The sequence below is a fragment of the Salmo salar genome, chromosome ssa22 (assembly GCF_905237065.1).
Source record: "Salmo salar chromosome ssa22, Ssal_v3.1, whole genome shotgun sequence".
Classification (NCBI taxonomy): Eukaryota; Metazoa; Chordata; class Actinopteri; order Salmoniformes; family Salmonidae; genus Salmo; species Salmo salar.
Genome location: NC_059463.1, coordinates 23651317 through 23674574, shown reverse-complemented (window position 1 = coordinate 23674574; position 23258 = coordinate 23651317). Strand labels below are relative to the sequence as shown.

The following is a 23258-nucleotide window of genomic DNA, read 5'->3' as shown; positions in this document are numbered from 1 at the left end:
TCACAAAGAGATACATGTGTTCTTGAGAGTTCTCATGTAGGCCAACCCAACCAGTGGGAGTGGGAGGCTTTTCCAGTGACACATCCTGTGATTTAGAACTTTAACATGTGATTAAGACCAGTTAAAGATATCCAGCTGGTTTGACAAAAGGGAAGAATGTACAGGAGAGTACAAAATGCCATTAGGGTACATTAGTACAGCATGTGGTCAAGTGCATCTGTAATGCTGACATGTAAATGCTCTATCTAGATCATCCTGTGATATTTCCAATTAATAGAGGTCTTACAAACTAATTCAGTTAGCAAAATAGCCACAGCTCAATCAAATTTACATAACTATCCCAAAAACAGTATAAAGCATATTACCTTTCTACAGGTCATGTGAGGTAGCATGTGAGGTAGCAGCTCTAGGAAAATACCTTAAGCTGACATCAAGGTTTTATTGTCTGTACCTACACAGGCTGCTTGACGTAAAATGTTGCAGCTCCAGCATGTCTACAGCTGGTTCTGACCTGGTCAACCCCTCAAGCCTGATCTCGTTCCATTTTCAGAAATCAGTCCTAATCTTAGGTGATGGTACGGGAACATTGCAATGTGTTTCCTGCTGGCAGGCTTCTGAGTCGTCCCCCATACATAATATCCATGCTATTCTGCCTCTCACATGTGCTTGAAAATGAGCATTTGCACCATGTAAGAGCCTCAAAGCTGTGAGTTTCAGTAGTAAGAGGGAGGAAAGGACAGAGGCATACTATACTGCACTGCACTCATTCCCTTGCTTTTGAGTATGGAATGTGTAGTTTGATGCAAATATCTACATCTTAGAGTTTAACCAGTTACATCACAGTTTATGTTATGACATTTTACTGCTGGTTGAAACTTACACATTTGAATAAAATGTGAACTTCACAAACACAATAGTTGAAAATACCCTATATGGGAGACTTTGAGCGGTTCTGGACTGGTTCCGACTGATATTTTGATGTACAAAGGGCTCTGTGATAGCCGTAGGGTCCCGTGCCTTTTAGTGCCAGGAAGCCCCATCTGTCTGCTCTCCTCTTCCACTCTCTCAACGGAGCTGACTTGAAGTGTCAGGTTTCACAGCCCACATTTGCATAGGGAGTGACTTGTCACATTTTCTGGCCTATCCAGACAAATAATCGATTTGCTTCTCCTCTGAATGACGACCAGCCTGGGAGACATGATATGGTGAAAAAGATGACAGTCTTGTGAAAGCAACCATTGTGGTTTCATCTCGCTGTGATATTCTCAGGTGGGAATATACTAAATCATTTCATAGAATTGAAACAAGACTACTTATCTTGGTTACAGACGGACAAAATCACTTTGTGCTTAAAGCTGAAGTTGTAACGAGTCTGCACACATTTTAATGGTGTCTCTGCATATCATTGGACGTATAGGAGAAAACTCTCTGTCGGCAGTTATATGAAATAGTGTTGTAGCTGACAGCGTAAAGTTATGCCTGTGGTATACAAGTGCATTTTTAGTACAGGTGTCAATGAAAACATGATATTGCCTTTTTTTATGACTAGGATATCTGGGACAAGAAAAAACAGGATTTGGACTCAAGTCTATTTATATATCTGCTGTCCTTCAGTCCACAAATAAAGGAATAAACACCATTTATGGTTTATCGAACCAAAGGCTTCCCTGTGTCCCCTAACTTAATATTGGTTGGTATGAAACCTGTGCTTGCAACACCATACATGACAACAATAGAAGATGTGTATACCCTCGAGACTGGAAACCCCTCTTTGTTCATGGGGCAGGTGCCATATAGACAGGAACACGTTTGGCTCTGTTGCCTCAATAATTTGCTGTTTACACTGCCCTCTAGAGATGTGTGATACTGCATTAGTACTGCAGAACTTATCCTAGACAGCCTTAGTGCATTAGTACTGCAGACCTTATCCCAGCAGCCTCTAGTTTTCTATTTTTATGTAACAGCTCTCCTTGCTAATTCATTTTGGGGAGAAGTGTTGTATAGGGAAGGTCATACAAGATGCAAATCTCTTTATAGAATACACTGACCAGAGAGGATAAATAAGCCACCATTTGTTGTTTATTCTACTGGTATATATCAAAGTGCATACTTTATACCACATAATATTGAAGGATTACAACCTGGTATGTGGGTGGAAGTGAACACCTTGTGTGGACCTTGATGCAGCTTCAGGTGTTTCTGTTTGTGTACAGTGTGAAAGCAGCAACCTGGTCCTTTTACACCAGGCTGGACTACCATGTCATCTTCATTTGATCTAGTGGAAATGCTGTCTCTGAGTTAAAAATCTAACTCTAACTCTTTTTGTGAGCACCTGCAGTGAGTGCATAACCCTAGAGAATTGCATGGTAATACTCATGCCTGAGTCACTCTATTGTGTACTATTTTACAGAAACGGACAATGGATCGCTTACAAATAATGTATTTGTGGACACAAAATCCACAATAACCTCAATGACTCATTTGTACTTGAAGGGACTCATGAAAAAGAGTAAAGGAGGGGACTGAAATTGACATCATTGAAATAGTAGCATGGCACACAGGCTACCAAAATACGAATAGTGGGGCAGGTACAAATCTGGGTAAAATAATACAGTTGTCCATGATGAGTGGCAGATAAAGATGTTGAAACTATCCACGTTCATTGCTGTTAACTGTAAATCATCACAGTATTTTGGAGGTTATAATAATCTTTAAAAAACCTTTTCACTAAGTAAAAACAAAATCCTGCAGAAATAAATCGGCTTAGTGGGCAGAATTAGAGGGGAAGGGTTTGGGGACAGGGTAGGATTAAGGAAAATTGTGCGAAATAAAGAGCGAGTGATCAAGAGTGACTGTGTGCGTGCGTCTGTGTCTGGAGGGCAGGAGGATAGAGCGCGCAGGAGAGAGAGAGAGAGAGAGTGAGAGAGAGAGAGAGTGAGTGAGAGAGAGGGAGATACGCATTGACTGAGAAACATAGATTTTCATCCAACCTATCTGTTTTTTTCTAATCCTCGACTGCACTGTTTAACGTTGATTGTCTAGCTGGACAATATTTTGTATTAGCCTATTACGCCGTTTCTTTTGACGAATATTGGCCCTCGTTGCTGTAATTTAAGTGTATTTGTGGCGAACTTCTCATATTTCCCATTTATACTTAAACTGCATCATGAATAGTTTGTGGGCACCTCTCGATCTCATACCTTTGGAATGGTGGGGATTACGCAGCCGAAAAACGGGGAGCATGTAAACGCGGATGGAGTTTGGGATTTATTGCAAAATAAGGGAAAGATGACTGTCTTCTCTTTGTGTCTCCTATTGTGCGCAGATCTACTGGATTTAGCTGTTGGTAAGTCATTATTTCTGCATAAAACAATCTGTGAGAGTAGGATACAAAAGCCTCTCACATATTTCATCATTCGTGAGGTCATAATTTTAGAGACGCGTGTGGAAAGCAGATGGCTCAGTCCGTGTACATTTTAAGCACTTTTAATGTTGGCCGCTCATATTATGAACTATAGCATTCGATATGTATCATATCCACATACAATTGTCTCAACTTTTCCCCCTTCTGATGGAGTGAATGGTTTCCTTAAGACCCTAAAATGCTATTCCTCCGCAGCTTCAGTTTTGACTGCAGGCATTCTCCGATATGGTACCCAACTAGGATTGTGTAAAGGAGGGGGCGGGGGGTTAAATACACACACATCAAGCTATTTATTTGTAATGGTCCATTAGCTTTACAGTGTAAAATTAAGTAATATTCTTCTTCTTGTTATTATTTTGTTATGATTATTATCATTATACTGTTATTACTTGTACCATACCACTAGCCTACTACTTTTGGTCTACCATATTTTGCAATGTGATATAAATCAGCAACAGATCGCTTTCTGTTGCTGCCTTTGAGTAATGGCAATCAGCTACAGTATAGGCTACCGGTATGTTTAGGGCTCTTGGGCGACTCACATTAACTGCAGCCTTAGCTCAACTGCTCTCCATAGTCAGGACCAGACTTCCATTAATAACAAACTAACAATAGCCTATTATCCGTGGTTAAAGTCAATTGGAACAGGTACATACCTCCCACATATAATAGTTAAAATGGTGAGTGGGAAACAGATTAATCACTGGATGCTGCAACTTTCTGATAAGATCGAGACGTTGTGTACTGCTGCATATTTTATCAACATAATCGAAGGTTGTACATGGGCTCCAGAGGGTTTGGCTTAAGCTTACATATAAGATATGGATCAATAGCATTGATTTATCCAAACAAGGCTACAGCACATTCACCATTAGAGTAGGTTTTGTTTATTTGCCTGACACTCAAAGATCTGGCAAGATTTTACAGCATTGAAGCTAGTAATGTGCAGTTCGCTAACAAATAGTTATTTTTGATAGACTCTTTTTACTGACTCATGATTCGTTGTTCTGAGTGACTCGTTCATTTTAGTCGTTCGTTTGGCCTGCTGTTCGCAATTAATTCCACAGCAGTAGGAATATGCGCTTCTCTGGTGACTCCGGAGACGTGCTTAGACCAACAACTGTCTGTCATATATGCACGCAGGCAAAATCGATCATGCTGCAGGCAGCAGGCAGCATAGAGAAGACAAATACATATTTAGAACAGATAATTGATCATATGGAGCAATAATGAATCGATTAATTTATTATTGAATGTTATGATGGGCACAGCTTTGTAGAACCAAAACATACACAGCCTCTGCTCAACAAACTCGAACTCGAGAACGAACCGTTTGGGGTGCTCTGGTCCCTCATGGCATATAAACAATGCATTTTGCCAAGAGTCGTTCACCATCTAGTCCGATTGTGGCCACAACTAGGCCTTGTTTCAAATGTAGGCTACCAATAAATTATGTTATTTGTATGCCTAGCAATCAACAAATATACATTGTTTAAAGCACGCTTTTACAAGTATCTGTCACAAATGACAGCTCAAATAGGCCCATTAAGGTGAACAACATGTGAACAAGGCTTGTAGAATCATGAATATTTCGAGTTTTCAGTGTATGTTTGCCAGTAGAGGGTCCTGCATGCTCTGGGCATTATCTACCACTTTGCATGTGCACAGTATTCCGGATAACGGTTAAGGCATTATACTGGAGAAGCAGTTTACATGCACCTTTCATATCCCGCTAACGAGCATTTCTGTATCCATGAATTAACAGAATATTCCTAATTTGCGGAAAGATTTTTTGACAGGCGGTGCGAATTCTAATAAATTTAAGCATCATTTTAGATATTGCTCTGCTTATAATTTTCCGACATTAGGTTGGCTATTTGTTAGGCAACTTGTCTAAAATTAGATGCATGCAGCTTCTCTTCTGTCATTACTTAACGCTCTAGAATACTAAATAAAGCCTTACTCACCAAAATAATGTTATAAATTGATTGAGTAAATCATCAACAATCCAGTTAACATCAGTAAAGTTTTGCCTTTCATTTCTGCTTTTCTCGCTGAACAATGGAGTTTAGGGACTGGGGAGATTTTTCCGTGCAAAATTTCCAAATGAAATCAGTTTGTTGACCGGTTTTAAGGAAATTAAAATCTGTGAAAATGACTTCAGTTCCTATTCCAACTATAGCTGTTCCTATCTGAACTGAGCCTGCGCAGACCGCGAAAAATAACATCAAATGTGATAAGGTATTTACATGCCACAGTATCCATTCTATGATCAACAAATCCCAGGCATCTTGTTCGGGTTTCTTAATTAAAATCGGGATAGGAACTATTAGGGTTATTGTAAAAGGGATATGATGTTTATATGCGTCAACTCAAAAACACATTACTTGAGTATCCCGAATAATGATGGGATATTGGTGTGCATGTAAATGTGGTCACTGACTCGAACGACATGAGTCGAAACATTCGCTCTTTTGACTGCACAAGTCAAAAAGTTCAGAGTCAGTAAAAAGAGCCGACCTTCCCATCATTTTTTGAAGCAAGCTACATTCACACGTTGGCCTTCACAGATGTAATCTATAGGCTGTCTCTTGACTGTCCCGTCCCATTCATACAATGTTAAAATAACTTTGCTGCTAAATAAGACGTTTGAAATACAGTGGCTGAGCAATCTAACCAACTGGTCACTGAAAGCAATAGATGGTGACAAAATATTATGTCATTCATTTTCAATGGAAGGATTGAGATGAAAAGTTTGAGGAAATTTGAATTTCACGCAAATCATCAATCATGCTGTTGCACAATAACCAATTGAGGGGGTGAAGACTTTGACACTTTCCTCCTGAACCGAGGGTGATACTCATTTTGAAGTCGCAGGCAGGGCTACATCATCTCGACACCATGAGCCAGATGTATATCTTCTACATTCACCCCCCTTTGACCTCCTCCCCCATGAGAGATCCTCCCACAGTTGGGCACCATTGTCATGGGCAGGAAATGAACCCTGGTCTCCCATGGGAAAAACCAACATGTTGACCATTTGACGAGGGCAACACTGATTTTGAAGTTGCAGTCAGGGATACCTCATCACAGCACCATGAGTCTGACTCATGTCCGCTACACAATGTCAGGGGAAGACGTTGTTTCTAGTGAAAGCATACAGTTAGGAATGTGAGGTTACTTGCCGTTAGATCTATGCTGCTCTGGAAATTGCACCAGCACATGATTAGGTTGCACCAACCTGAGGAGATAATGGCCTAACCTGGGTCCCATAATGTACCTGCATTCCATACAGAACCAGGCTAATAATGACTAGTCCTTTTTTAAACTAGCATGCCCCTATGTTCTTACATTGATTTGGATAGATTTTCTCAGGTTTCAATGTTAACTTTTTTTATCACTGTCAGTTTATAAATGCATTGGGGGCCTGTAATTTTATGATAAAAAAGTAAGCCATTTCATCTAACATATCCAGGGAATGCATAATTGATATTTTGATGTGCAACCTGTTGAAATAGGATCCAGAATTATTAGATTTATTTTTGGACATCTTTGTGCACATTGGCGTAGACAAGTGGTTGCCAACTGGTCGATCTTCAAGGCATTCCTAGTCGATCACCAAATATTTCTGTAGAAAAGCCAACAAACGATAAAGGCTTGCGCTCCTTTTTAAAAATCCTGTTGTGCTGTTGCCAGTAGGTGCACTTGATTCAAAAGTCCTGAGCATCAGGTAAGAAAAGTAAAACTGACCATCCTACCGATCCTCGACTTCGGCGATGTCATTTACAAAATAGCCTCTAACACTCTACTCAACAAATTGGATGCAGTCTATCACAGTGCCATCCGTTTTGTCACCATAGCCCCATATACTACCCACCACTGCGACCTGTACGCTCTCGTTGGCTGGCCCTCGCTTCATACTCGTCGCCAAACCCACTGGTTCCAGGTCATCTACAAGTCTTTGCTAGGTTAAGCCCGCCTTATCTCAGCTCACTGGTCACCATAGCAGCACCCACCCGTAGCACGCGCTCCAGCAGGTATATCTCACTGGTCACCCCAAAGCCAATTCCTGCTTTGGCCACCTTTCCTTCCAGTTCTCTGCTGCCAATGACTGGAACGAACTGCAAAAATCACTAAAGCTGGAGACTCACATCTCCCTCACTAACTTTAAGCACCAGCTGTCAGAGCAGCTCACAGATCACTGCACCTGTACATAGCCCATCTGAAAATAGCCCATCCAACTACCTCATCCCCATACTGTATTTATTTATTTATTTTGCTCCTTTGCACCTCCATGTTTAACTCTGTGTTGTTGTATGTGTCGAACTGCTTTGCTTTATCTTGGCCAGGTCACAGTTGTAAATGAGAACTTGTTCTCAACTAGCCTACCTGGTGAAATAAAGGTGAAAAAAAAGTGTCCCCATGGTCACGACTTCTACTGAAGTTGATGCCCCTCCTTGTTCGGGTGGTGTTTGGCGATCGACGTCACCGGCCTTCTAGCCACCATTGATCAGTTTTTCATTTTCCATTGGTTTTGTCTGGTCTCTTTACACACCTGTTTCATATCCCAGTAATTATATGTTGTGTATTTAACCCTCTGCTTCCCCTAATTTCTCTGTTGGTGATTGTTTGTTTGTTATGTACGTGTTGTTTCTGTATCGGTGTGCGACGGTTTATTGTTTTACCCGGATTCTTTTCTACGTTGGTTTTGGAAATAAATATTCCATTTTTAAACCACTCTGTTTTCTCCTGCGTCTGACTTCCCTGCCACCTACTTACGCGGACTATGACACCATGAGACAAACTTACCCGGCGGACCGGCAAATCTGTGACTATATCGAGTCCACCTACTGCGCTGCCCAATCAGATAGTTCAAATCTCCGTGGCTACAGAGATTCCATGACCCTGGCCACAGCCAAGTTTAATAGGCTAATAGCGTACGGAAGATTTAATAACCTTTGAAACCATGACCACAGAGAGACTCAACGAATACTGCAAAGAGCTGCTGTTTTTATGAGTGAGTTGCTTAAGTTTATATTCAGCACTGTCACTGTTTTATTCAAGACTATTACAAAACGCACTTCTCCCTACTTCCGCTCAGGCTGCAGCTGCAATGAATGAGTAGTCAAGTATCGATAGCCCTGCGTTTTATTATTATTAACAGCTTGTCATGTCGATTTTAATATTAAGGAATATTTCACTTTCTCTGGTCATTGGAACAACATGAATTTGTGCATGAAGCAGATGCGGGGCGACTTGCGTTTCGCCATCAGGTGGAAGTCGGTGTCCCCTCTCTCTGGTCAGTCTCACCGGAAGAAAGGAAGGAGAGAGCAGGGACTGTAAGAGGCAGTTGGAAAATGTTTTTTGAACAGTCATCCAACTTGGAATTCCAAGTCGGAAACTCGGGCATCTTTCTAGTGCTCCGACTTTTCGACCTGAAGATCACTGACGTTGTGATTTGACCTCGTTGACAATCAGTCCAGTAAAATAAAAAATAAAATTATTTCAATTCATGCTCCACAGTGCCTCACAAGTGCTAAACCAACTGATCAATTTTGTTATCAAAGCTCGAATTTTGAAATATAATATGGTCTGATTAACGATTTTGGCAGGCCAATCATATAGCCAATATGCTGTGATAATGTATTAGGCCTACTGCCAAAACCTCATTCATACAAAACTGTTTGTGTGAGGTTAATGTTAAAAATAAATCATCTGAGCAGTAGATCTCAGTTTGCTTTTTGACTGCGGAAGTGATCTTTACTCAGAAAAGGTTGGGGACTGCTGGCCTACGCTATATTATTCACCACCTGAGGAAGTACTAACTCTAAATATTATCATGTTGCTTAATAGATAGATTAATCAATTAGCCTACATGGCTATCAGTAAATGTTATGTCCTACAAAAACTTCCCAGCGCTAGGCCTGTACTGGCTACTTGATGTTGGCCTATTCACCACAAATGGGGTACTCCAATTGACTCCACTCTGCGGGCACATAAAAACCACATACTACATAGCCTACTCTGGATGTAAAGTGGTGCTATGAACTAGGGGAGAACGAGTGCCCCCTCTCATTGTAGCCACGGAAGAGCAAGGCCGACCACAGTACTGCAGGTAATGTTAGCAGGAAATAGGATCCCCCATTATGGTGAATGTAAGAATTGCAATATTACTGTAAATAAAAAACTATTTCCAAGACAATCATAATTGCTTCTAATACACCAGCTGTATGTCCTTGAAGTTATTATTTTAAAATCGCACACATAAGTTCTAAGGATAATTTAGTTGCTAATGGCAGCCTGCAGTACACTGGTCGACTTCAAATTGAGTTACAATGAGAGGGGGCAGCACTGAGCTAGCCTGTAACATCACTTCCTGGACTAGCTCAAACTGCGGATGTTGTGTTTCCATGATACGCTATCTTAACCGATTTCATTTGGCTTCAATGTGCTGTTGAATCTTCAGAGGTATGAATGAGAGGTATGAATGGTGTCACATGATTGATGGCTTAGTCCTTTAGTTCATTTAGTCATTGCTATGAACTCAATATTTAGAGGTGAGAAATACATGATATACTCCCAGAAAGCTGTAACTGTCCTCTCTGTAACTAGAACAACAGTAGTTGATTTGAAAGTGGTATTTTCCTCGCAATTTCATTTTGAGCAACAGTCATATGCTTGTGCTTATTACAATGCACCTATCACTCTTCAGTACACACAGTAGGGAGAGTGAGTGGCTCGCTCACACAGCAGCTTCATTAAATAATACCTGCAAAACACCAGTCTCAACGTCAACAGTGAAGAGGTGACTTCGGGATACTGGCCTTCTAGGCAGAGTTCCTCTGTCCAGTGTCTGTGTTCTTTTGCCCATCTTAATCTTTTCTTTTTATTGCCCAGTCTGAGATATGGCTTTTTCTTTGCATCTCTGCCTAGAAGGCCAGCATCCCATAGTCGCCTCTTCACTGTTGATGTTGAGACTGGTGTTTTGCAGTTTCTCAAACTAGACACTCTAATGTACTTGTCCTCTTGCTCAATTGTGCACTGGGGCCTCCCACTCGCTCTTTCTATTCTGGTTAGAGCTAGTTTGCGCTGTTCTATGAAGGGAGTAGTACACAGTGTTGTACGAGATCTTCAGTCTCTTGGCAATTTCTCGCATGGAATAGCCTTCATTTCTCAGAACAAGAATAGACTGACAAGTTTCAGAAGAAAGTTCTTTGTTTCTGGCCATTTTGAGCCTGTAATCCAACCCACAAATGCTGATGCTCCAGATATTCAACTAGTCTAAAGAAGGCCAGTTTTATTGCTTCTTTAATCAGGACAACAGTTTTCAGCTGTGCTAACATAATTACAAAAGGTTTTTCAATTAGCCTTTTAAAATGATAAACTTGGATTAGCTAACACAACTTGCCATTGGAACATAGGAGTGATGGTTGCTGATAATGGGCATCTGTACGCCTGTGTAGATATTCTTTTAAAAATCAGACGTTTCCAGGTACAATAGTCATTTACAACATTAACAATGTCTACACTGTATTTCTGATCAATTTGATGTTATTTTAATGGACAAAAAATTTGCTTTTCTTTCAAAAACAAGGACATTTCTAAGTGACCCCATACTTTTCAACGGTAGTGTATATAAATATCTATACAGATGATCCTAGATTGCATTTACAGTATATAGTACTTTTCAATTGCTCTCAAAACATTTTACATTGAGAAACTCACCACATCCAGCACCAATGTATAGCACCTATTTGGGTAATTAGATGGCCGTGATTGTCTGAGGGGCCAGGCTGGAAATCTTTCCCACAGATATACACATAAAAAGGCCATGGTATAGATACACAGCAATAGTTTGTAATGTTGTTCAGTATACTCCTTTTGCATTCCAATGCAGCTCTGTCTTCAATGTTTCCTGGCAGCGTTGTCCAACTGTGGGCATGTGTATTCTCACCTAAACGTCTTGCTCTCTTTTGTTTTCTGTGAGTCAACTCTGCCAGAGCAACTGAATGCCTAGTGGCTCTTTTTTTGTCTAGCTGGGCACTTTGTATAAGTACCCCACATGTGGAGAGACTTTTTTAGTCACCTATTTTTATGTGCACATTGTGGTAACACTCTATTGTCTATTATTGCTGAATCCCAAATGCTTGAGATGTATTTAATTGCTGTTCATGTCATGTGTGAGTCTGTGGAGAAGACACAAGCCAAAGGATATTTTGTATTGATTTGTAGCTTGCTCTAATGTATTCCATGTCAATTCTTCAGGTCATAGGGCAGAGTTTAACCTTCTACATTGAACTAGCCATAATCCTATTTACCCACGCCGCCCTCTCCTCCACAGGGTCAGGGTGTAAATGCAAACAGAATCAAAAATCGATTGGAAACACAATTCCAATGGAGAGGACACATTTTGTCAGCATACATTTTGCATGAGTGATTTTGTTATTTAATGCTTTATACAATTTACTAAATTGTTTGTAAATACCACAAAATACATGTATGAATTTGACTGGATTGATATTATTAGATCATTATTACGTGATCTTGGTAATTCGATATGAAACCAAACCAATTTGAAACCAAACCAATATGAAAAAGGAAATCAAGTTGAAGGGTGCATTCCTATGCCCAGGCGTTGCTGACGCATACCAGATCTTACAACACCTGGATAGGTATTTTACGTATAAGCTAACCACATCAAATGTTAAAGCAATCTCTCAGTCAATGACACAGTCGGTGAAGTGGCACACAACCATTGGTTGATGCATGCAACGTCTGAGCGATTTAACACAATGAAATTTAAACTCTGGGTTTAAAGGGCAACGTGGGGAGAACAAAGCCCTTTTTTAAATATTTGAATCAAGAAATGGGATGTGGTCACATGATGTGCTGCTGATTGGATCTGATAGGAACATCTCTCCATTACAGGGTTAAGTATAGTAATAATCATTGTTCAGGCACACCAGGGACAGAGGGCTCACGGATACTGAACATCATGTGTTATTGCAATTCCACAGACACAAATACTGTGTGGTGGCTACGCACTGTAGTTGCATCTCTGCTCTGTTATAGGCCAATGTACTGATTCAATTTTCTCAACCCACTTCTCGTTAAGAGTGATCAGATAGTGAAATATTTGAAATCATAGTTTTACATACAGCATTTTTGTTTGTTTTGGCTTATAGTCTGTTTAGTCTCTTTCTAATTCTTTCAGACTATAAGTCATCTTAGATGTTTACTTTGATGGCTTGATTCACTTCAGTGGATCATAACACAAGGGGCAGATTTAGTGGAGAATGAAAAAGCTGTGTGTTGGAGTTGATCTGAGGCTTTCCTGTGCACTGTCCACGTCTGCTAGTGACAGCTGGGCTTGACTCACAGGAAGTAAGAATAGATATTGGCAGGAATATGGGCTTTGGTGGTGCCTACATCCACCAATCACTTGGCTTTATTTCAGGGCCGCTTTCAGCAGTTATATAAAATGATTATGAACAAATCCGAAGCCTACCCTCTTTGTGGTTTAATTTGCATGTTACTTTGCTATTGTGTGGTCAGCGCAGCTACCTGATTTATCTGATATGTGTCTTTTTTACATGCAGGGTCATGTAATATGGCAACCATGCATTGTGATTCCGAAAACATGTTTGGTATTACAGTGGGCACTGTTACGAGCAATATACGAATGATATCCTGAACAAAGTGTTAGTAGAGGTGTTTTTGTTCCATCTAGATGGAGAACAATGATTGCCTGTTGAACTTTTTTAACCTTGCAATTTGGATCTTCTGAAGCCTTGTGACCCCTGTAAAAAGAGGGGTATAAGAAACCACAAAGACCACAGTTACTCACACATTACGACTTTTATTGAAGATTTTCAGCTTTTTACCTCTATGTAGACCAATGGAATGCAAGTAATTTGGCTGTTATAGAAAATCAAATTGACCTAACATTGCCTTTCTAGTATTGTGTAGCTCAATAAGCTGTCCCCCAGTGAAATAGTTTTGTGTTCTGTCAATGATAAGGAAAGGAAAGGAAATAACAGAGAAGAGGAGGCAGGGCTGGAGGCTTCTTCCTAATTAACTGTAATGTGTTGTTTAGATTCCACCAATACACAATGTTCCAAACTGCTGCTCAATAATGCTGCTCAGCTGTCATATAAAACAATTTTATAAACCGGTGTGGACCCATCTAGTTTACAATCATCAAATGTTTGGCCACACTCAATCATGTTTTACATTATTTTTGTTTACTCTCTTCTTCAGACAGTGCTATAGTTGGGAGTAATGGCCTTACTCTACTTTTTAGTACCCAATCACAGATTCTTTAAGATTCATGCCATGATATGGCAACATATGAATTTGTTTGATCTTTTATGACACAACATTGAGCCACATACAAAAAAATGAACTGTGGATACCACCAAAGCTCATAGGGTCTTTGCAGTGGAGGCTGCCCATTAGGGTGTTAGGGGCTGCGCCCCACTTGTGATTGGTAAAAAAGTATATATAAATCATATATATTATGTAATTCATGGATTATGTTTTAAATGCTCATAAAAGTGTGGTAAATGTGTACATTTTCCTGTTTCAAAATATATTGTTTAAAGCTAGCTGGCTGAGAGTCGGGGCACTCGGCTGAGAGTCAGACTCGGCCGACGTCATGTGGCCTGAGTCTGGGCCACATTCGTCAGTAGTACTTATGGCTAGGATGCGGGGATTGAGCTCGGGCTGATTCCGGTGTGAGTTATCTTGCCCAAATATATTACTTGGGGCTCGGGCCAATTCCGGTGTGAGTTATCTGACCCAAATGTATTACTTGGGGCTCAGGCCCATTGGGTGTCAAGGGATGACGCTGGAAAGGAGAAGCAAGTACAGGGAGTCAAACATTTAATAGGGAACAGACATAGAACAAGACCGGACAACGTCAGCACACGGGTAACAGACAAAATACAATCAATGCAGCAGAGCTGGGGAACTGACAAATATAGGGGAGGTAATAAACAGGTGATTGAGTGAGTCCAATATCGCTGATGCGTGTGACGAGGGAAGGCAAGTGTGCATAAATGATGGTGGCAGGAGTGTGTAATGCAGGGCAGCCTGGCTCCCTCGAGCGCCAGGGGGGAAGAGCGGGAGCAGGTGTGACAGTACTCCCCACTCTAGGGGCACCACCCCGCTTCCCACCTGGGCGAACCAGACGAGACATGGGCGCTGGGTAAGCCGGCTGGGGGTAAACTCCCCACGAACCAGCAGGGGCGTGGGAGCCTGGCGAGCTGGCTGAGGCATAGGAGCCTGACTATCCGGCTGAGACAAGGGCGCCTGTCGATCCCGCTGGGGCGTGGGAGCCCGATGATTCAGTGGAGCATGACGTGGGATGGAAACCTGCCGAGCTAACCAAGGCAAGAAAACCTCTCGAGCCAGCTAGGACGTGGAAGCCCGGCGAGCTGGCTTAGGCACCCCCGGTTCCATCGGCGGCGGAATCCAAACCCGACATCACTAACAAAACAAAATAACTCCTGTGCCGGCTGGGCGAACAAGACCTGACGATCCGGCTGAGGCCCGACGTGGGATGGGCGCCTTCCGAGCCAAACGGGGCAAGGAAACCTCTCGAGCCAGCTAGGGCGTGGAAGCCTGACGAGCTGGCTAGGCACCCCCGGTTCTATTGGCGGCGACCCAGGGCCGACGTCGCCACCAACCGGAACGGCAGTACTCCCCAATGCTTCGTGTGTTGGCTGCTGCATTCTGTCAAGGGATGACGCTGGAGAGAAGCAAGTACGGGGAGTCAAACATTTAATAGGAAACGGACATAGAACGAGACAGGACAGCGTCAGTACATGGGTAACACAGACAAAATGCAATCACTGCAGCAGCGGGGAACAGGGCTGGGGAACTGACAAATATAGGGGAGGTAATAAACAGGTGATTGAGTGAGTCCAGGTGAGTTCAATATCACTGATGTGCGTGACGAGGGAAGGTAGGTGTGCGTAAATGATGGTGGCAGGTGGCAGGAGTGCGTAATGCAGGGCAGCCTGGCGCCCTCGAGCGCCAGGGGGGAAGAGCGGGAGCAGGCGTGACATTGGGGCTACTCTCTGGCAGATGATTACAGAGGCTGCTTTATATAATTAACATTTCATTATTTATTTATTTTTTACATATTTTCCTAATTGTTTCTGTGATCAATAAATACAATTAACGTTATAAAGAAATTCTTAAAGAGTCCTGTGTAGTATTTTAGTATTTTGATACTTTGTGCAAGGCAATTGATAAGAATTAAAAACTTTGTGGATGGAACCTCCCGAGTGGCGCAGCGGTCTAAGACACTGCAACGGTTGCTACAGATGCTGGTTCGAGACCCGTGCCTGCCAGGACCGGGAGACCCATGAGATGACGCACAATTGGCCCAGCGTCGTCCAAGTTAAGGGAGGGTTTGGCTGGCCGGGATGTCCTTCTCGCATCGCGCTGTAGTAACTTCTGTGGCGGGCTAGGAGCATGCACTCTGACACAGTCACCAGGTGTATGGCGTTTCCTCCAACACAGAATGTTTTTTGTGGATGGGTATAATTTGTATGTATAAAATGTATAATAGTAATATTTAAAATGACTAAATTGGGTAATTTTGTATACAGTAATTTAAATTTTCATTGGGCCGCTTCTGAGGGGATTCGGCAAAGTCGGCTGTATTCCGGTAGACGGAAATGGCCCGATGTACTTGGGCCGATTCTGGGCAGTTATTCATTTGACTCCAGGCTGACTCTGACACCCGATTCCGGGCCGATTCAATCAATTCCGGCCCCCCGGAAGAGGGCCGCTTCTGGACCGATTCCTTATTGCTAGCTGGGTTACTACGCTGCCCCTCTGTGACCCTGCCAGCAGCTGCGAGGCCACATAGGTCGTGCGAACATTGCTTGGATTGTTTTTCCAGCTATTTGCTATGAGGGGGAACTGCCCCAATGAAATCGCAGGATTTTATAGCATAAATGATAATAGCACAAAGTAAATTGACCATCCTGTCACCTCCAGTCAGAACTTCTGGGTCTGCTCTAGTCTCTCTCTCAATAAGTATCTTCTGCCAGACGGCATAATTCCGGACGTGAGACTAGATCAGGTACAGATGGTGCTAAAGCAAAAATCTAATTGTAATTAACTTGTAAATAAATAATCATAACAGCCATTGGAGCTTGGTACCTGATAAATGCAACATCTACACTATGTATACAAAAGTATGTGGACACCCCTTCAAATTTGGTTATTTCAGCCACACCTGTTGCTGACAGGTGTATAAAATGGAGCATAAAATGGAGCACACAACCGGCCAATCTCAATAGACAAACATTGACAGTAGAATGGCCTTACTGAAGAGCTCAGGGACTTTCAACGTGGCACCATCATAGGACTCCACCTTTCCAACAAGTCAGTTCATCAAATTTCAGCCCTGCTAAAGCTGCCCCAGTCAGCTGTAAGTGCTGTTACTGTGAAGTGGAAATGTCTAGGAGCAACAACGGCTCAGCCGGGAAGTGGTAGGCCACACAAGCTCACAGAACGGGACTGCTGAGTGCTGAAGTGCGTAAAACTCCATGGTTGCGATACTCACTACGAATTCCAAACTGCCTCTGGAAGCAACGTCAGCACAAGAACTGTTAATCAGGAGCTTCATGAAATGGGTTTCTATGGCCGGGTAGCCGCACACAAGACTAAGATCACCATGCGTAATGCCAAGCATTGGCTGGAGTGGTGTAAAGCTCGCCACCATTGGACTATGGAGCAGTGGAAACACGTTCTCTGGAGTGATGAATCACGCTTAACCATATGGCAGTCCGAAGGATGAATCTTGGTTTGGCGGATGCCAGGAGAACGCTACCTGCCCAAATGCATAGTGCCAACTGTACATTTTGGTGCAGGAGGAATAATGGTCTTGGGCTGTTTTTCATGGTTCGGGCTTGGGCCCTTAGTTCCAGTGAATTGAAATCATCACGCTATAGCATACAATGACATTCCAGCTGATTCTGTGCTTCCAACTTTGTGGCAACAGTTTGGGGAAGGCCATTTCCTGTTTCAGCATGACAATGCCGGGCGTTGAACGCTGGCTAGCGCATCATGCTTTGTGACATCATGTTAGCTAGCTACAGTATTTTCAGTTAGATAATCTACTTTCACTTATTGCATCTGCATGTTTGTTGCTTTCTCCCTGATGCACTCATTCGTTCATTAGCTGGCTGCTCATTCTAAATATGCTGAACAAAAATATGACTGGAACGAATTGCAAAAATCACTGAAGCTGGAGACTCATATCTCCCTCACTAACTAAGCATCAGCTGTCAGAGCAGCTTACAGATCATTGCACCTGTACATAGCCCATCTGTAAATAGCCCACCCAACTACCTCATCCCCATATTGTTATTTTTTATTTTTTGCTCCTTTGCACCTCAGTATCTCTACTTGCACATTCATCTTCTGCACATCTATCACTCCAGTGTTTAATTGCTAAATTGTAATTATTTCGCCACCATGGCCTATTTATTGCCTTACCTCCCTAATCTTACTACATTTGCACACACTGTATATAGATTTTTCTATTGTGTTATTGACTGTACGTTTGTTTATTCCATGTGAAGCCCTGTGTTGTTTGTGTCGCAATGCTTTGCTTTATCATGGCCAGGTTGCAGTTGTAAATGAGAACTTGTTCTCAACTGGCCTACCTGGTTAAGGAAAGGTGAAATACAAAAAATATATTTAAAAAAACGTAACATGTAAAGTGCTTGTCCCATGTTTCATGAGCTGAAAAAAAAGATCACAGAAGTTTTGCACAAATACACTCAAAAAACACATTTGTTTACATCCCTGTTAGTGAGATTTTCTCCTTTGCCAATACAATCCATCCACCTGACAGGTGTGGCATATCAAGAAGCTGATTAAACATCATGATCATTACACAGGTGCACCTTGTGCTGGGGACAATAAAAGGCCACTGTAAAATTTGCAGTTTTGTCACACAATACAATGCCACAGATGTCTACAGTTTTGAGGGAGTGTGCAATTGGCATGCTGACTGCAGGAACGTCCACCAGAGCTGTTGGCAGAGATTTTAATGTTAATTTCTCTACAATAAGCCCCTTTAATTTGGCAGTACATCCAACCGGCCTTACAACCACAGACTTCACAGTAACTTCACCTAGGGCTGTGGCGGTCATGAAATTTCATCAGCCGGTGATTGTCAAGCAAAGAACTGTCGGTCTCACGGCTTTCTCCTGGCTTCCACACATAGCCTACAAGCCAATGATGCAGACATTGGAAACATCTACATTTTAAAAAGTATAATGAATCCATGTAATATAGCTTACCCATCACAATAAATCCATTATTTATTTTAGATACAGTTGAAGTCAGAAGTTTACATACACTTAGGTTGGAGTCATTAAAACTCGTTTTCAACCACTCCACAAATTTCTTGTTAACAAACTATAGTTTTGGCAAGTTGGTTAGGACATCTACTTTGTGCAAGACACAAGTAATTTTTCCAACAATTGTTTACAGACAGATTATTTCACTTAGAATTCACTGTATCACAAATCCAGTGGGTCAGAAGTTTACATACACTAAGTTGACTGTATCTTTAAACAGCTTGGAAAATTCCAGAAAATGATGTCACGTTTTTAGAAGCTTATGATAGGCTAATTGACATCATTTGAGTCAGTTGGAGGTGTACCTGTGGATGTATTTCAAGACCTACCTTCAAACTCAGTGCCTCTTTGCTTGACATCATGGGAAAATCAAAAGAAATCAACCAAGACCTCAGAATATAAATTGTAGACCTCCACAAGTCTGGTACATCCTTGGGAGCAATTTCCAAACGCCTGAAGGTACCACATTAATCTGTACACACAATAGTATGCAAGTATAAACACCATGGGACCATGCAGCCGTCACACCGCTCAGTTCTGTCTCCTAGAGATGAACGTACTTTGGTGCGAAAACTGCAAATCAATCCCAGAACAACAGAAAAGGACCTTGTGAAGATGCTGGAGGAAACAGGTCAAAGGTATCTATATCCACAGTAAAACGAGTCCTATATCGACATAACCTGAAAGGCCGCTCTGGTCTGATGAAACAAAAATAGAACTGTTTGCCATAATAACCATTGTTTTGTATGTAGGAAAAAGGGGGAGGCTTTCAAGCCGAACAACACCATCCCAACCGTGAAGCACAGGGGTGGCAGCATCATGTTGTAGGGTTGCTTTGCTGCAGGAGGGACTGGTGCACTTCACAAAATAGATGGCATCATGAGGGAGGAAAATGATGTGGATATATTGAAGCAACATCTCAAGACATCAGTCAGGAAGTTAAAGCTTGGTCGCAAATGGGTCTTCCAAATGGACAATGACCCCAAGCATACTTCCAAAGTTGTGGCAAAATGGCTTAAGGACAACAAAGTCGAGGTATTGGAGTGGCCATCACAAAGCCCTGACCTCAATCCTATAGAAAATGTGTGGGCAGAACTGAAAAAGTGTGTGCGAGCAAGGAGGCCTACGAACCAGACTCAGTTATACCAGCTCTGTCAGGAGGAATGGAACAAAATTCACCCAACTTATTGTGGGAAGCTTGTGGAAGGCATCGGACCCAAGTTAAACAATTTAAAGGCAATGCTACCAAATACTAATTGAGTGTATGTAAACTTCTGACCCACTGGGAATGTGATGAAAGAAATAAAAGCTGAAATAAATCATTCCCTCTACTATTATTCTGACATTTCACATTCTTAAAATAACGTGGTGATCATAACTGACCTAAGACAGGGAACTTTTACTAGGATTAAACATCAGGAATTGTGAAAAACTGAGTTTAAATGTATTTGGCTAAGGTGTATGTAAACTTCCGACTTCAACTGTAGGTGTAAAGAAACATGATATGAAGAAATGTTCTATTTCAGAAAAACAGAATAGCATACTCTGAGTTGTCCTTATGTTAGGTCCAGATCTGGCTATGCCATATGGCTGTGGGCAACACTAGTTCATTTAGCAGACAAGATTTGCTTAGAATTCCGTGCCATTATTTTATATTATTTTATAGTATGAAGAATACAATTGAACAAAGCTGAATAAAATAGGAAGGATTTTGTCTCCAAACGATTTGAGAGAGTGTGTGCAGGCGGCTATTCTGTGTTGAGCGGTTAACAAAGAAATAGGCACACCTATTTGCTAAATTTAGAGTTATTAATGTAACTTTAGTTGTTCTACAAACGTTGGGCTATTTGTTTCGATTTTTGAAAAGTTGCTTGCTTGTTTTTTGCGCATGCTATACACACTTCATCTCTCACTCACAACTTGATAATGCCTCTAATTTGCCGGCGGCATCCCATTTTATTATACACCTTAAAAAAATCCATTCCTTTTGCAGCCCTTCTCCCTGAGTGCTGCCTGCTCCTAATCACATCTGATCTGACTCACAGGGCACTCCATCACGTGATCGGGTCTTTCGCACAGACTACAAGTGAAGACAGACACATCGGGGACGCAACACCGTGTGTCCTTATACAATTCTGAGGTGCATAATGAAGATATTGGAAGAACTGTCCATATTTATTTTTCGTCAGCCAACAAGATGAGTTGGCCTAACGAACAGAAAAAACCCTAGCCTATGTCAATCTACTATCCCCCATAGTACAAAAGTTGACCTATTCTATTCTGTGTGAGAAATAAATATTCCAAACATAGTCTGGGACAGTTGTGGGATGAGAGATCCCAAATTAATACAACTATTAGCATCAAAAAAACGTTTTTACGAAATGAGGCTGACGCAACAGATCAGAACTTTTAGCTTAAAATGTTGCTAAACTATTTGGCTATTTCTTCACATTATGAGCACAGCAATGCGCACACGGCAGTAGGCTGTAAGTGCGAATGTTCCATTAGCGGGAAAACACCATTATCAAAAGTGACTACAAGTGCAATTATGTATGTAGTGCTTTTATTAGAAAGGTGCATTTTTGTAGTGAAAGTTACCTTCCCCAAACTTTAAATTCACACGCTGCATACAGTATGTATGCCAGTTAGGCTCTACATCTGTTGTAAAGCGGATTAACGTGCTTCATTTTAAGAAATTATTTGGGCACTTTAGTTGTGATACAAATCTTCTTAAAACATGTAGGCCTATGGGCTAGGCTACATTAGGTGTGCAATTATGATTAGAAAGACAAAAAAAAAAAGGCATTGTTTCTTGCCTTAAACTGGCCATCATTCACAGGTGATATTGTCTAACATTGTCATCTATCAGACTATTTTTGATTTAATCTTGTCTTTACATATACTAAATAATATGTGTGAGTTTTGATTTAGAATGGACCATTATCATGCACCTTTCTCGAAACAGCGGCAGGGGAAAAAATACATGTAATCTCTGCACTTAAACAGCGAATGGAGGACGCTTTTCCTGTGGTTCATTGTCATGCCAGCCAGGTAGCCTATACTCCTGTTGTAAAGATAAGAAATGTGCTTAATATTTGCTTAATATTAGGAAAGTTGAGAAATCGATATAGTAGGCCTAGCCTGAATGGATCCTCCTCTTTTTAAAAGAGCCATCAATTTATTTTCTCTCGCAATTGCATAGCCTATAGAAATGTTGTGCAACATGAGCTCATGGAACATCATGAAGTGTTTGATTAGATTTTCTAGGAACAGTCTTGCTGTTTCCAAACTTCTTCCATTTAAGAATGATGGAGGCCACTGTGTTCTTGGGGACCTTCAATGCTTTGTACCCTTCCCTAGATCTGTTCCTCGACACAATCCTGCCTAGGAGCTCTACAGACAATTCCTTCAACCTCATGGCTTGGTTTTTGCTCTGACATGCACCATCAACTGTTGGACCTTATATAGACAACTGTGTCCCTTTCCAAATCATGTGAAATCAATTGAATTTACCACAGGTGGACTCCAATCAAGTTGTAGAAACATTTCAAGGATGATCAATGGAAACAGGATGCACCTGAGCTCTATTTCGAGTCTCATAGCAAAGGGTCTGAATAGTAAATAAGGTATTTATGGTTTTACATTTTTATAAATTTGCAAACATTTCTAAAAAAAACATTTTTTTGTTATTATGGGGTATTGTTTATTTTTAGATTAGGCTGTAACATAACAACATGTGGAAAAGGTAAAAGGGGTCTGACTACTTTCCGAAGGTACTGTGTCTTCTCAAAGAAACTACCGGTAGTTAGAAAACTTGCCATCATATTTCTGTCATGCTGCTTTGTTGACTACTCCAAACACCCCGCGCCCTGGGTATTCAGCCAATCAGCGTTCCCATGGGGTATTTGCATAAATGTCAGATCTATTTGCCTTTCAGATAATGGTAATCCCAAACCATACTTTTGCCATTTTGGGACCAGCTTTAAGTGCTCCATTTGTTGAAAACCAGTCATAGTAATTTAATTAGCATATTGTATTAACAGTGAATCCACTGAAATGAGTTCTGCATACAGGATCACTTGTTACTGAGTTGCCTTACATCCTAGGGGAACACCCGAGGACTTCCCATACTGCAAATAATGTAACAGAATCTGTAGCCATTATACCAAATCTGTCCTCCCTCACTGCCATCATACCCGCTTCTTGTGTAGGGTAGTGGGGGGAAATCAATGGGAAAGTCCTGGTAGATGAACTTTGCTTGACCTGTATTGCTGCAGTGCAGTCTCCCATCTCAAGTAAGGGCTTTGGATATGATAAAAACTATGATTAGTGGAGACTAGGGGCAAGAGAGTTCAAACAGCACTGTAACTTCCCCCTTTACCCAAAGTCCTGCACTGTGTGCTGTGTTGAAGAGAGCATGCTTGCTGCTGAGTTTAGCACCT

At 41.5% G+C, this 23258-nt stretch overlaps 1 protein-coding gene across 2 annotated transcripts in view; it reads left to right on the top strand.

Annotated features, from left to right (window-relative positions):
- The first annotated feature begins 2877 nt into the window (after positions 1 to 2877).
- igsf21a (immunoglobin superfamily, member 21a) overlaps positions 2878 to 23258 on the top strand; it is a 265550-nt gene continuing 245169 nt past the window's right edge. For both annotated transcript variants that reach the window (XM_014166637.2, XM_014166636.2), the window contains exon 1: positions 2878 to 3346. In XM_014166637.2, coding sequence (XP_014022112.1) covers positions 3208 to 3346 — 139 coding nt within the window. In that variant the 5' untranslated portion in view covers positions 2878 to 3207. The remainder of the gene's footprint in view (positions 3347 to 23258) is intronic.